Raw genomic sequence first — 16,429 nt, 5'->3', positions numbered from 1 at the left:
ATTTAAAAACAAATCAGTACATTATAAAAAAAAATCATGGTGGGGGGGAATGCAAAAAAAAAAAAAAGAAAAAAAAAGTCAGTGACCATCTATGATTGTCCGTACATTTCAGTGCTCTTGTGGTGAGAACTAGATGGGGGGGGGGGGGGGAGGTGGGGGTTTGTGTAGCCAAAGCTTTGGAAATCTAAACCACTACTGATAGCAATGACAGTGACCCCATGTTGAGATTTCAGAGGGAGGGACATCCCAAATTTTGTCACACATTGAGAAAACGCGTGATTCCAGCAGCTCCCAGAGTAGCTCCAGAACTGAAAAAATCTTTTTTTTTTTTTTTTTTTCATTTTTAAATCCTGCATATGGAATAAAGGAAGAACCCATTATTTAACTAAACTGTGAATATTTAACAGTGGGTTGTTGTGGCCTGACACAAGGTGTAGTAGAAACCTTTTCCCCTGAAATAGACATGGCTCTGCAGGCGTCAGAACCCAGATAATGCTGCCTACAGATATTGTGCCTCAGTGGGGCTAATAGCTGACTACTCATAATATGGAGTACATAGAATACTATGCTACCCTCTGCATCGCTTTCCTTGACCTTGCTAGGCAGTACTTTATTATTTGACAGCCATTTGTTATTGATACCAAATCTCCAGCATATCAGTGTTCAAGTACTCAAGTGGTTTGGCCCCAAAGCTGATGCTACTGTGATATATTTTTTTTTCTTTTTGGGTGGGGGAGGTGGGGGTTGTGGGGGCAGTTTTGCTGTGTGAAGAGGTGTCGGTAAATGAGTGTTTGTATCCAGAGACGTTGTCCTGGAAGGCTAGTTTGTAAAATCACCAGCGCATTAATGGGAAATGGACGCAGGCCTTTGGAAAAAGTGGCGTGATAGCACTAAACCACAGAAGGACAAAACGACACCCTTACCGAATCACTGAACCTTGGGCCTGCGTGTGTCAGTGAGAGGGGTAGTAATTTTTTTCGGGGGGGAGGGTCTCTGTACCACATTGCCAGTAGCTTACATTCTCTTGCTCTGCCTTAACCAGAATTCAGTGGCCAAAAATTTCATTAGATGTCAGAAATGGGAGCCACCTCCCATATCATGAGAGGTCGTGTTAGGCCCCCTGCCCGTCACTCCCTCTCCGTCTGATGAGGGTGTGCCATATACCAATTCACAAAACAAAATACTGCCCTGTGTTGGCATTTGTTCTTTACTTGTGCAGATGGTCGTCCTCCTGTACTTCCACTTTCCCCGGGGGACATCAGGCCATACTGAGACCTATTTTTCATTTTGTCTTCTCTAAACCATTCCAATTGACGACTCAAGTTGGCCCACTGTTTTGGAGTAGTTTTTTTTTTCTCTCCTCAGGGCTCCAGGCCTCACATCAACATTATGATCTTCATCTTAATTGTGTGGGGGGGGAGCAAGGGGAGAATGACCCTCCCCCTGGACTCTACCCTATTCTAACTGCTGCTGATAATTTTGCTGCTTTAAAGAATGTTCTGATGGGTTGGCCTAGACCTCAACAAGTATGGTATTGGTTACATGCCACAGAGAGGCGGTGGTAAGGGTGTTTTCGGTGTGAAAAAGGCTGCTTTTGTGAGTCCAGAATTTCATCCAAATTACCCGTATGTAGGAGAAAAAAATGTTAAAGGTTTAACCACCAGTCTGATTTGGCAGAGCAAAGGATTTGGGTGGTGCATTGCAGGAAAAAGAAACACAATTGGGGAGGAAGGGAGTTAGAGATTTTGTCCAAGCTGTTTAAAGCAGAGATGTTAGATACAGAAATCCCTCTTTTTTTTGATGATTTGGAGATTTTTTTTTTCTTCCTTTTTTTTGGGGAAAGGTTTGCGGTCCAATTCAGGAGAGACCTGGTTGTTCAGAGTAAAGGCACTTAAATATTCTTTATTTTGTTTGAAGAAAGAGCTCCAGGGAACTGAAATTAAAAGGACAGCAATGGAAATTGGGTCAGTGAAGTGGCACATTGCTGGATAGAATCGCTTTTAGTGTGGTACTTGTTTAAAAACACAGTCCAGATCACCATTCTCCTGCGGCCTTGTGCTTGTGTTGCGTATGTATATGGGTGCGAGTGTATCACACTTAGGTGTAGTGTATCAAGTTTTTAATGTCTTTAATAAAAAAAAAAGATAACAGTGCTATTTATTTTTTTTTTCCTTTATTCCATTCACAGTGATGAAATGGACATAAGGTTTGGTCTGTTGCAAAGTGAATGTCAGTTTACATTGAATGCTGCCAGACTTCCTGCTTACACATGCATAAACACCAACGTACATAGGACAGCAATGTCCTGTAGATTACGGGTAGTCATACAACAGAAACAAAACAATAGATTTAAAAAAAAAAAAAAAAGTTTACAAAACTTTTTTTTCATCATTTTTAGAGTTTAAAGTAGTGCTTGGTGCTTTGCCAGTCCTTTGGAAGCCTAGAGATGGATCAGCTCATACAGTTTATCATAATTATTACATTTTTGATTTTTTTTTTTCTTCCAGAACGTTGTATATGCAAACCCCAGGTTTAGAGAAGATGAATTACTGTCTAAAATCGCAATAATGAATTTGAGGTTTTTTTTTTTGTTTTGTTTTCATTTTCCAGGCACTGTTATGCTTCTGTTGGCATTCCCACATGCTTTCAAAGGGGCCTTGATCTTCTGAAACACTTTTACCTTAATTGTGTGTTTCTTCAGTTAAAATCCTTTAGTTTTGTGTCACTACATTGAAATGCTTTGGGTAAACCATTTGGCTGGTACTGTTTCCTCTGGAAGGTTCTGTGTATGAGGGCTCCTATATATATATATATATTTTTTTTTTTTGTTTGTTTGTTTTTCTCCCCACACCTATACTTAAGGTGAGGATCACCTTTACACCTCTCTTAATGTGTGTCTGAAAAAAAAACTTAATGTATTTTGTTTTTCATAAATTTAGATTATTTTTTAAGTCAGTGAGAAAGAAGCCGTGCGGTGAGGGATGCTTTTTTTACAGGCACCTGTGGTTGAAAACAGCCTTGCACAGCTCCCCTGTCAGCTGGTTTTAATGCCCATTCGCGCTGTTTCTAACATTTTGACCAATTTGGCACAGTGTGCATATGGTGGATTGAAGGGTTTCGAAGACGCAGCATTCTGTGGGCTACTGACATTCAGACAAGTGCACACCCAACTTTATCCATTAGAATAAAGAGGATACTGGAGTGTGTGCGACACGGTCCCTCAGCCATTAACTAGTTTACAAAACTTGCTTGGGTAACCGGAATTAAGATGCAGGTATATCCAAGGACAGGTGCTTGTAAAGGTAACTGTTGTATTTACTGTAATTTGCTGGAATGGTGTAAAATTGAACCTCTGGAACAAGACCTTATGGGCACCAGTGGTGAAGTTGTGAGGAAATGTGAAAGTGCAGTGAAACAGGTACTTGAATGAGGGACTAATTCAATGCTGGCATTTCATATGTACCATCTAAGGGAAAAAAAATACTAATTTAAAGTCTGTTATACATAATGTGAAGGCTCAACCCTACTCGCTACCACCCTGCCGTTTCACCACGTACATCCATCTACTCCACAGCACCTGAAATCCGAGGCTGTCATTTTGATTTTTAGACAGATTAAAACATCCATCCATCAGATACCAGCTGTGTCCCTTCAACCCCACCTATGGGCTTCTGTTCCCACCAATGAGAAAGAGGACACAGGGGCTCTGTATTGTTGCCATGGTTTTGTTTTTGCTTTTTCTCTTGGCGTTTCCATTTCCCAGCTTTACATCCTTGTAAAACTGTAGCTCAGTTTGGGCAATGCAAATGTATGGACTTCAAAGTATAGTTACAACACTTGTTTATTTAAATAAATCCCATGCAAAAATTTGTCTTAACCTGACTCCATGCCTGGACTGTACAGTGAATATAGCAAATAAAATTCATAAATAGTTCAAAACCTAGTTTTCCAAAGAATTTTCCTCAATAACACTACTCTAGTATGTCAGATTTATGGATTACCTTGGACTACATATTTGCTTATATGCCAGTTCTCACTTGCAGGTTTGAAGTTTTGTTGATGAATATTTCAATATTTCCAATCTGAATTATCATTTGCCTCAATTTTACCACTGGAAAGCATCATAGAGCTGACATTTAATTTTTTCCAATTTTCTTTTTCTTGTTTAACAAAAAATTTAAAAAAAAAGAAAAAAAAAGATGGCCAATTTGTTACCAAGAATTTGCTGTGTGTAAATTATTCATACAAATTCCTGTGTTTATATTAAAATGATTCAGTAGATTGAGAAGGTTTTCAAATGTTTTTGTATATTCTGTTGTAAGAATTTATTCCTGTTATCAATATATTCTGAATTCTTTACATTATGGGGAAAAATAAACTGTCTATTTTGAATGGCTGAAGCAGAAGAGAATTTTAGTTTCTCTTATTCTTGCTTTTTCTAGTAGTTAAAGTACTACAAGATTTAAGTTAAATAAAAAAAAATCTGTATGCAACTTCTGTGGTTATCTGCATTTTCTTTATTGTTTGGGTACATTTGTGTTGACATTTTAATACTTAAAATACTTAAATACTAAACTAATACTTCAATACTAAAAATACTGAAATACTTTTGAAAACGTCAGATGCGTCGGACCAAAGTCATGTACGAGAAGAGAGCTTTCCTGGCGCAATCGCATATTTCATACAATTGTAATGTTAAAAGACACAAGAGATCCATTAAGAATTCACTGGATTGTGGATCCTTTGGCCAGGTTGCAAGGAGTAAGATGCTGTCACAGAAGAGCATACACCCAGAGGGAAGAAGTATGCTTTAACCTCCGCATACACAAGCGCCTGATCTCACATCTTCTTAAAATATTTTTGTTTAATGTGTTTAGATTTGTGCTGCCTCCTCATATCCCTTAAGTCAACTACTTCATGTACTAAGGGGCCTGTAGACATTCTTTGCACCATACATGGCCACATCTTACTGCTATCTGGTTCGACAGCTTTCATGTTCTCCTAGGAGCTCCAAAGCGGAAGTACAGTCTCTGATATTATTGTCATTTATTAGCTGCTCTTATCCAGAGCAACTTACTTATGGTTACAATTTTTACATTTTTTCTATTTATATAACTGGATATTTACTGAGGCACTTTTGGGTTAAATACCTTGCCCAAGGGTACAGCAGCAATACCCCCGCAGGGAATTGAACCAACAACTTTTCAATTATAAGCCCCACGCATTACCACTATGCTACACTGCCCCCCATGTACAGTAATGATGAAAAGGGTATGTGAAAATCAGTCTGAACAAGGTATGAATTCAAAGAGGCTATGTTACAAATAATGAAATGGTGTTGGATATATGTTTATATTCAGCACTGGTAGTAATGTATATCATTATCATTTAGAGATAGACTTGTGATTTCATGATGTCTTGAGGTCCTCAACCACCAGGGGGCCCACAGATGTCATAACTTAGTCTCAGACACTCAGCACTGATGTACCGTAGGCTTAGTTCATACATATTGGGGTGATCTGTGAGGTTTTTGGACACGCCCACTGGATTGAAAAAGATTTCTATGCCACTGATAGTTACACCATGCAGTTTCCAAAGAACAAAGACTGTCAGATCTGAAAATATTCTTTATAATAATAAAAAAACAATACAGGGCATAATGACAAAAATAGGACATATCACCAAGAGCTGTAATAATTTGTTGCATTTATCATTTTAAGAGGACCCCCATTCATAAATAAAACGTGCATGGGTGTTTTCAACCATAAATACTGTTAGAGTTTTGAAAAGTTTATTCTAATGTCACTGAGGCTGTCCCAGCCATACCTTCCTCAACTGAACCTTGTCCCGTAGGCCTACAGTCGGCGTGCCTGCTATATCCAGTTCCATATTCAGGATTCAAACAATTTTACCTGTATTATTACGGCTACAAACTTACATACTTTCAAACTATTTTAGTAACACGATTAAGTGCTTTCACGTGAAAGGCTGATACACGTCTTTGTTAATATTATGATTATTATGCGTTTGGTTATACGTACTGACATTCACAATATGCGACTTTGCGACACATGCCTGTAATGTGGCACATTTATGGTTCTGTTCACACAACAACGTAAAAAGACTTTCGAATCTGTGATATGAATGCGCATGAACAGCTAACTGCGCATTAGGTGACACGCCCATTTTGTGTTAACGCTCAGCATCCATCTACAAGCTCCGCTTTGTGTATGTCGGACACAGTCTCCATCGCTAACCCCAAACGTGTTCGCGTGTTTTAGACCTAGAATACTGTACAATCAGCGTGTCACACTGCTTCAGTATTTAGGCTGTTGTAAATATTCAAACAATAATTTCAAACATACACTGTATTAAGGAAGATTTAAATTGTCCATCATGTTAATATATCCGTATTTGAATGAATGTTCGATATCTCGTATGCGGCCATCGTGTCATATTTAGTCATCAGAGCCGTGTTTTACTAGTGGCCTTAATATTAGTATGTTTTTATTATTGTTGAAATTAGAAATTTCATTATCACTATCTGCAGATTTAAAGAAATCCTATATAGCTGTAAGGGTGCTGTGTTTCCGTAGTGTAGTGGTTATCACGTTCGCCTCACACGCGAAAGGTCCTCGGTTCGACCCCGAGCGGAAACAATTTTACTCACGTTTCATAGCTGTATTGTGTCAGTGGCCTTACTTGTTATTCAAGAAAGAATCACTAGAATGTATCTGAGAAGGCTAGTCTACAGTGTCCTCAGAATAATTACTGTAGAATGTGTATGGTTTCATCATAAATTTCCAATTAGATTAATCTATATTAAGACTGCACGAGATTTTACCATGCTCATGCAGTAGACTTTGAGAGGGGAGAAAAAAGGTTGGATACAGCTGTTTACACCGTGTTAGTTAAAATGCAGTTAAGGTCTTGCTGCTGTGCAGAAGCACTGTAAATTGTAAGCGCAATGATCTCCACATTTGCTACGGTGCGGCATTCTCACAGTATCGATTTTGTTGAAATTACTGATATCATGTGAAACCCCTGTCACTCATTATAAATCTAGGAAGCCGTTGCATGTTCGTGGTTAATTGCAGACGGGTAGCCGATCATTACTCGCTGCACTTACGATATCCTTCCACTTGGGAGTGCCATTCCATCAAAATGCTAAGGAAGTTTTCATCCCTGTTTCACTACCAATTGAATGGGTCATCTGAACGGATGATTTCATGCTCCCGCCTCCCCTCGCTCCTTCTAGGGTGCACTTGTCGGCGCTCCCACTGTGCACTCGCATCACTCACTTGCACGCAGAAGCTCTCCGCACATGCCACGAGAGATACGTTAACAGAATTCTGGATTTAAGAGGGGGTGGTTGAAAACCAGGTCTCATTTTATTGTATGTTAAACTGAAATAGAAAAAAAAAGATGTTTCAGTTTAGGAGAACCTTTGAGAACGAAAAGCTTCAACTGCATGAGCTCAACAAGAGATTAAGCCAATACCTGTCCAGAGTGAAGCAGCTGGAGCAAGAAAATGCCTTCCTTATAACAGAGATAAACACCATTAGACAGGACAAGACGGTGGGATGGGAAAACCAATATATGACGGAATTGCGTGACCTCAGGAGAGCGGTGGATCAACTGGCTTTCGAGAAGTCCAAAGCGGAGATGGAACGGGAGAAGCTCTGGAAAGAATTTCAGATGGTCCAAGCCCTCTGCCGCGAGCAATCGGGGCTCTGCAGAAACATCGACGGAGAGCTGAAAGGCTGCGAGAAGCAGTTGCATGAAACCCAGAAGACAAACTGTGCACTGGAGGAGCGCCTCTTCCAGCTCGAGAATGAATACAAGGGTCTAGAAGATGTCCACCGGCAAGAAATCGCCCACCTCCGGAATGAGGTCTACTCTAGGGCAATGCCCATTGTCGCCCAAAATTATCACGCTCCCCCGGCGCTCTCGATGGAAGAAATCGAGGAATATGCGCAGCACCTATCGGAGTGTTGGATGGAGACTTTTGAAGTGTACCAAAGAAAGGTCGAAGAGCTGGAGGACTCCATCAGAGCAGACGAGGCGAAGCTAGAGGATCTCCAACGCGAGAAGATGCAGTATGCCTCCGATCTTAAGAAACTCCACTCGGAGGCTGAAAAACAAGGCAAACTACAGGCACAGCTCGAAGAACAACTTATGAACATGCAAGGCAACTGTCATATGGAGCTCGACGAATATCGGGTGAGTTTATCGCCTCGCCATCACTTTCACTACTTGAACCACAAATGTGTGTTTTCGTTGCACATGCGTGAAACAGATTTAAAGGCGTAATTACATATTCACGTTACAGCATTATATATGTTATTTCAGTGAAGATACCGTTCAATGCAGTTTTAAAAAGAATATTAAGATGAAGCGTTGCTAGCGTTTGTTGCTGATGTATAGGTCAGCCCCATTTGTTTTCAGTGCCACACCCACATTCTGAAAACCGAAGCCTTGAGCGTCTCCATAACGCGCACAGGCCTGACCAGTTCGCTTCGCTCTGTGGCGGTGGGGTAGATTTAAGAGAATACTGAATTTAATACAAGATAATACGGAATATGAAAATATCTAATATGAAACCACCATTTTGTTTCTGAGTACTGATCAAGAATTTTCATTTTGTTAGGTAGCACACATCATATATGTATCACTTTAGAAGAGTGTGTACAATGTAGGTTTGTTTTGTTTATGTTAAGCTGTGTTTCAGGCCAACACTGATTTCATTTTCCTTCTTCAAATTTAATACATGCCTTTACCTTTGGTATTGAGCAGAATTAATGTAAGACCTAACACATGAACTGCCCAATAATACTATGATCTTGAAGTGTTCAAACATCCTTCAATTCCTGGAAAGTCATTCTTGAACTTGGACAAGGAGTTGTGGTGGTCAGTGTTTTCTGTACTTGCACAACTGCAAATAGACCACATCATCCAGCACCTGTTGCCAGCAGTAGTAGAGGAAGTACATGGTCAAGTTTTAGCAAGTTTCCCCTGCAAGTATGGTCTAGGGCTGCATTTCACTTCAGACAGAAGAGCTTGGATTAGCCACATGGATGCTGTCAGCTAAAAGAGTGCAGCACTAAACTGCACAAGCCTCTTAAATAGCTTTGCCAGGCAGTCAACAAATCCTTATGACCTATCTTACTAGGGGCCAACGTACACCAACCGTGTCAATTAAGCCACTCTGACTGAATTTTTTAGACGAGCATGTCTTAATCTCATTTAACAGCTTGATCTATGCTGCCAGAAAAAGAAGAAATTGCAACATGTTTTCAAGTGTTACCCCGAGGCTCTTGCTAAAAAGTGCCACCGTTCTAGCAATATCTTGCAAATTCATCCTGATACAATTCTGGACTGGAACAGCACGTCACTTGCTGCTCTCTGAGTGATACCAGAACTAGGCTAATGCCGATTTGACGCTAATCTAGTTAGCAAGAGGATGTTTTCAGTCTGGTTTCTTGGCTTTCGCATTGATTTTGCCCAGCAGGTAGTCAATTTCAGCGAAATTAGATGTGTAAGCGAAAGTGCCATGTGCCATGGGGTTGTAAACAAGGGCATGTGGCTGTTACCTGTGTGTTTTCATTATGGTTTATAGGTGAGAGTTCATAACTTAAATGTACCTGTTTGGTGTGGTGTAATTCATTAATTACGGTGTTTCACCTGCGTCAGTGCACTTTTACCTAAGTCAGTACCCTTTCAGACCAGTGCTATGAGTCAGTCTGATTTCTTTTGCCAGTGTGTTTACAAGGCATTTAGCACTGTACAAAACTAAAACAGCAAGTACATTGGAACATACTAGTCCCAAGGCACATATTATACAGGTTGTTTACTAGATGCTCTTCACATTCAATTTATCCAAGTTGTTAGATCTATTACCCATGATTTGAGCAGGCTCTTGGCCAGTCAGCAATCCTTCTACAAGCATGTACTGACATTGAAATGAAGGGGGGGGGCAGAGAGTCTAAAGGAGCATTTGGACAGCTGCACAGCAAGGCCGGCTCTGGCAAAAAGACAGTTTATCATCTCAGCGTCAGTGGAGGACTGACTCCTGGGAAAGGGTGAGGATTCACTTAAGAGCTGTTATGAAACTGTCATGCGATACAGTACATGCACCTCCAGTGTGGAGCACCAGTCTATGGCATGTCTTTCATCTTGTTACAGTGTGTATCATTTTGTAAAATATTTTGTATGACCTGGTTGACTTTCAGAGTTAAAAATTAATAAAGGTACAGACACTATATGCTGATGAGTGCATTAAAACCATTAACACATTTTGTTCCTCTAACTGAAATAATAACTGTACCATTTGAGTGAACAGCACACCACACCCCTGTGTTTTGCGCTGCAGTGGGGTGGAGAGGCTGCGCTCTCAGACGGACCCCTCCCTTTCCCTCCCTCCAGGTGATAATTGAAGAGCTGGAGGAGGAGCGGAGGCAGCTGTCTGCTACCCTTGCAGAGAAGCTGAGGGACTACCAGAACCTCACGCAGGTCAAGATGGGCCTGAGCCTGGAGGTAGCCGCTTACAGGTAGGAGGTCCAGTGCCGAGCCCTGCCATGCCGGGCCTCTCTGACAGGCCTCTGTGTGCACCTAGCTTCTGGAACACAGAGCTGCGATTTCTTACTCTTCAGCAGTAGCTGTTCTCATGACACAGCATGCAGCAACGTGGAGAGACAAATATGAATAATTAACAAAAAGAACATGAAATATGAAACCTGTTTTTGGAGATGGCTTTAATTTGCTAAAGTATGATATTTTTAAAATACGAAAAAGAAACCTTGCTGGTTTATGTTTTTTTTTCATTCCAAAAATGTGCATCTTTAGAAGGCACCCTATCTTTAAAATGACAATACAGGTAGCCAGAACAAGAACACTGAAATGATATTTTAACATGAAACATGACAAAACCAACATGACCTCAAATATGACCAAACCACTGTCATCCTGCAAAGTTGTGATAGAGTAATGTCTTTCTTGGGAGGTTTATAATTTTAATGAATCTTGACACGATCTAATTCAAAATTAATGTTCATCTCTATGGAAGTGTTCCTGAAAGGTGACATCATCTAAGGTGTCACTGTATGTACAGTCTAGTGTGATTTGATTGGACAGCACAGACAGCTATGTCAGTGGTTCGACCATTCAGCAGTCCACGCTTGATAAACACCCCTGTTTTTAATGGATCAATGCCAAGGAAAGCAGTATAGATACTTTATGTGCATCACTTTAGTGGCATCTACACAAATGAAATATAAAACAGCCTTTACTAACCCGTGTCCTCATGAAATATAAAATAAACATCCAGTCACTTGTAGGGCAGATGATACAGAAAACACATAATCTCTCCTGTGTAAACTGCCCTTGCTAATGGAAAGAGAAGTCTAAAAACCCACCAATGTCCTGCCACATTCATTTAAAAATGATAGTCTACCTGAACTTGAATGGTAGCATTATACAAAAATGCCACACAGCAAGGAATTCATATATAGAACTTGTATAAATAGCTACAGTGTGAGAACATTTTTGTGGCTGTACCCAGGTTATGTTAAGCAGTGGATATTAAATTTCAAGGTCCCTGTGGGAATCACCTAAAAAGAAAATTCAAAAACTGTGTTTCATTTGTCAGTTTTAGCCAGGGTTTTGACTGTGCTTTGTCATGTCAAACATCTGAACATGCAGTGAAAGAAAGTAAAAGCAATTTTTAATACAACTACAGACCATGGATTATTAGAGAAGACATAGGGGGAAAATGTAGCTTTGGTGGAATATTTGAACAAGATTTTAAAGACAGGAGATGTGATCAAGGCAGAGTAGTAAGTCAGTTCATTTCTGGTACTCTTCTCGGGGGCTGAGAGTTTCGGATTGTTGACACTGAGCTCAGTGTAGACCCACGGAGCCCCCTCAAAAAGCCGTGTGCTTCTTGGAATGTATTTCCAGTGATGTCACACATCACTGTTGCTACAGAACAACTGCTGCTCTCCCACTTGGCAGGAGCACTTGAGAATTCCACAGGGAATCGAGCGCTGGAGCGTTAACTCCTTTATGGAAGAGTGGAGTGCACAAGAGTACAGAAAAATGTGTCTGATAAAAGGAGTTTGTCTTCAGAATTTTTTCAATTACTTTGTAACCCATTTATGAACCTTTAGTTAGGTCATCACCTTTTCCCTTACACTTATACAATGCTTATTACAATTATGATAAATATAGTAAATAACTATGGATGAAATTTAGCTTGTTGTTATCAAGACAAGATGTGAAGGTTCTTACTCTATAAACTGCTTTGATAGTACAGGTGAAAATAGTTAATATCCCTTTGAACCTGAATGATACATGTAAGCCTTATTTAGTGAGAATAGTGCTGAATAGCACTGAATAGTGAGAATCTAGAATAACCATTCCTCTCTTTCCTGTATATTAACATGTGTGAATGATGTGAATCTGGGCCTGATCCATCATAATTAAATTAGTTCTCTGATAACAAACCCAGCACATAATTTTGTTAGTTTGATGTTTTCAAAACACTGTTGCCTAGCAGTGCAAATCAAAGAGAGCAGTCTGCATTTTATACAGAGAGAGCACACCACCTGGAGACAGTTTCTTTTTTCATCATAGATATTTGATGACTATTCCTATAAATTAGCTTTATGATACAAGTTGTGAATTTGACGTACATAAACCACTTTTTAAATGTGCACAGGTACATTATACAGGGATTATACATGTTATGTAAGCCATGTCTTTCAACTACTGTTTACAACGTTGCTAGATGACATTTCTTTGTTATTAACTGTATGGATGTATGCAAAGGAGAAGATGCAATTATACTGTTGTGTTCCAAACATGATTTAAATAATGCGATAGGATGTTGTCCGTTATTTATTTGATGATGTTGTCTTCTCCTTTATTGGTTTAATTCCAATTTCTTTGTAGTACTTGTACATTCATAATTCAGTTCATATTGATTTTTTTGTACTTTATTATTCATGATGCCTATTTATGTACACTTTCGCTTAACTTAAGCATTTTTGGTCATTTTTGGCTCTATGAGTATCTTTCACTTTGATGATTACTGTAGTGAGGTTTTTAGTTTTCTAAGTGTATATATAAGGTACACTGAATGTATGTGGGGTTTTAGAAACTCAGTTCTGATTTGTGTTTTACTTGTGATGCCTCAGGTAACGTGGCACATCACCTTGCAGAAATGGTACTGTAGAACCACTTGCCTTGTCCTTAATTCTCAACATAGCTATCCTTTAATCTTCCCAGGGCACTGCTGGAAGGAGAGAGCAAAGGTGTGCAAGTCCGGACAGACCGGTACCCAAGAGAAGCACTGAGAAGAATAGGTAAAATACACTTCTTTGAGACAAGCGCTAATATTCAATCGATTTTACCTCAGAATCTCAAAAAGATATTTGTTAATTAACCTTGTTCTTTCCCCAGAAAATAAAATGCCTGTACACTCCCATGCTGTTAAAGAATCAGCCATGACCTGGCAAGATGGAAGGAGGCACTATCCCACATACACAGGTTTTACTGCCAGATACATGGAGCCGGCTTCAAGCATGAGAATATCCTCATCGAGTCAGCTCAGAGCTTATGATGTCACGAGTACTGTGCCTGTCACTGCTTCCGGTAGAGCTCTCCGCAGTCCCGCAGCTAGGAGAGACATGCTTGCATTCACAAAGGCATCTCAAGCCACCACCAGCTCTGTCAGACCTGTCACTCCAAATGCTGAGAAAAAGAGTGCCGGAATCCAAAAGAAAATAGTGGAACAGACCACGGTAAGAAGTAAAGAAATTTCACAGCCCTCAGCCAAAGATTCAGATCGAGCTGACCAGACAGGCATTTTGCACACTTCTAGCGCTGGTCAATCACCTATGTCACCTAACCAGAAACAAGATCTGGAGGACTTTAGCAAGAGGTCCGTGCGAGTAGTGTCACCTCCAATGATGAGACTGGCTACAAATGCCAAAGAAGAGGATAAAGCGAAAGTCAGAGAGGTCAAGATTGAAAAGATTGAGCCAAAAGTGGAAACTGACATGAGCAAAGTTACTAAAAGGCATGGGAGTGAAGAGGAGGAAGCTGAGAGGGATATTTACAGGGCTGAACTAGAGGAGAAGGAATTTCCGAGTGAAGGGACAGTATTAGAAACCATCACCATGGAAGAGATCATTGAGAAGGTCGTGAGGCCCGCAGGTCTGGATGCAAAGATGAGCTCATCTCCCGACTCGAAGATCACCTACCACGTGGAGAAGACAGAAGAGGAAGATGGAACCACCAAGACCAAGATCATCCTGGAGTCCAAGGTGGAGGAGGACGTGGACATGTCAGACGAATCGGCGCTCGAGGAGCTCCTCAGCAAGGGTGTCAAGACGGTTGCCCTGGAAGACATCAAGGGGACCCCGACAGGAAAAATGATCGAGAGCCTGCTCAGCCTTGGATTCCAGACAGGCGAAAGCTTCGAAAACAAGTCGGTCAATGTCGAGATCATCGAGGAGCCAGTGGAGGATCAGAGTGATGAAGAAACTGAGGTTAAGGTCACAACAAGGTCGTCCCAGCCATCCTCAATGTTCTTCCAGATAGAGGAGCTTGAGAATGAACCTCAGTCAGCCAAGCTTTCAGAGAGCAGTGCTGAAGCTACGAAAACATCCATGGCAGCAGGGGGGTACAGAAAGGTTGAGACCGTTGGGTTTCAGGAAGGTCCCAGAGAGGCAGACACTCCATACTTCACCCAGCTTCAAGAAACTGAGTATTTTGTCTCCACCCCCGACGATAATGCTTCAGAGCCTGAAGAGGAAAGCGGATTTTCATCTTATGGACACTATGGTGTGGTGGATGACTTGTCAGATGAAAGATACTATCAAGAGGCATCATCCTTCAACCAAAAGTTTGAAGAGTCTGAGAGTTCCAGAGCAGTGCATAAAACTGCTCAAGCAAAGAGTGACCAAGCCTTTACCAAAGACAGTTTCCCAGAGTGCATCATTGAGGAAGAAGTTCACGTCTCTCCCTCAGTGCAAGAGTCAATGCTTGAGCTGTTGAAAGAAGACACAATGGACCCAAAGCAGCAGCTGAGAGGTGCTCTGGAGCAACTCCAGGGAACGGTGTCTGGGGCTCTGAAGGAGGAATTAGCTCTTTTCACAAGAGGTGAAGAAGGTTCTGACAACCTGGCCGTGGACATCAAAAAAGTGCAGCAGGCCCCGGACAATGGGAAGGTGACAATTGTGGCGGAACTCAACGTCTCCCAAACTCTGGAAGATTCTGGACTGCTGGAAGAGCAGGGCGGGGACATGTCAGAAGAGCAAATCATGTCGGCACTGAGATCTGGCGATCCGAGCCTCCGGAAAGCGATCAGCACCAGAGATGAGAGCTACACGGTGAAGGTCTCCAAAGATCAGGACATCACAGTTCAAGGCACCCCATGGATGGGCATCAGTGAAGGCCAGGGAGTCTACAACGTGGAGGAGTCTGCTAATGAATTCAGCAAGACAGAGAAACACATCAAGCTGGTGCCCGCTGAAAAGTCCTTCACTTTCCAGATGGATGTCGGGAGCGATACAGCAGTATCCACAAGCGACAGTGCCCAGGAGGCCCGAGGCTTCTATTTGCAAGCGCAGGGAGCCAGTGGCAGAGAAGTGGGAGAAGATATGTAACAGCTTTGTGTAGAGAAGGGGTGACGAGTGACGACAAGGGAGATGTGTGAGTCCATGGCTAGGATTGTAACAGCAGGATGAGGAAGTGGAAGGGCTTTGTTATAGTGTTACAGAGTATGTGGGATTATGAATCTGGTCTCACCCTACAAACCCAAAAAGTGCCCTCAAGGTTATAGGAAAGTCAGAAAAATAATGGACTACCCTGAATGCATTATTATAGATGGTCTGCAGCATCTTCACATACTTTTGTTTGCTGTACTCATTCTTTTGAAATAATTTTCTACGTTTTCTCAGACTTTACATAAGCAAAGTTAAAGCATTGGATTTTAGAACATGTCAGTATAAGCTAGCTAGCGACGGCTAACAATGATAATAATTTGGGGTTGTCATTAACGGTTTGGTAAAGGGTACCAGTGTCTGTTGTGAGGAGTAATCATTACTCACCAAGTGCATTTTGTGAGAATAAGTCAAGTTGAATTGCGAGCATTTTGCAATGTGTATTTTTTTTTTGTTTTGTTTGAAAAGCATTTATCTTATATTTTATTGTCCGCTACTGCAAGGTTTCAGAAGAATGTTTTGCCCCTTGGTTTCAGATATTTCCTCCTTTTGAAATATATTTTTATACTTACCTTAGTATCAGTATCATAGGTTGGGTCTCTCACTGTGCTAAAAGGCTTTAATTAAAAAAAAAAACAACAAAGTAGGGTCTACCTAATAACAAGCTCATATGCAATGCAATCTGTGTAATAATTAATAAA

The 16,429-nt window shown here is 40.9% G+C and overlaps 1 protein-coding gene and 1 non-coding gene across 2 annotated transcripts; both read left to right on the top strand.

Annotated features, from left to right (window-relative positions):
- Window positions 1–6,586: 6,586 nt before the first annotated feature.
- Window positions 6,587–6,659, top strand: trnav-cac. The gene has a single exon. It is a non-coding gene; the product is annotated as a tRNA-Val (tRNA).
- A 656-nt stretch (window positions 6,660–7,315) lies between these two features.
- LOC118788053 (synemin-like) lies at window positions 7,316–16,146 on the top strand. The gene is made up of 4 exons (XM_036543890.1): window positions 7,316–8,223; window positions 10,426–10,550; window positions 13,288–13,364; window positions 13,462–16,146. The coding sequence occupies exons 1-4, from the start codon at window positions 7,426–7,428 to the stop codon at window positions 15,669–15,671; spliced, it is 3,210 nt and encodes a 1,069-aa protein (XP_036399783.1). The 5' UTR covers window positions 7,316–7,425; the 3' UTR covers window positions 15,672–16,146.
- The last annotated feature ends 283 nt before the right edge of the window (window positions 16,147–16,429 follow it).

This window comes from Megalops cyprinoides, chromosome 13, assembly GCF_013368585.1.
Source record: "Megalops cyprinoides isolate fMegCyp1 chromosome 13, fMegCyp1.pri, whole genome shotgun sequence".
Classification (NCBI taxonomy): domain Eukaryota; kingdom Metazoa; phylum Chordata; class Actinopteri; order Elopiformes; family Megalopidae; genus Megalops; species Megalops cyprinoides.
This window is presented reverse-complemented; position numbering and strand designations above follow the sequence as displayed.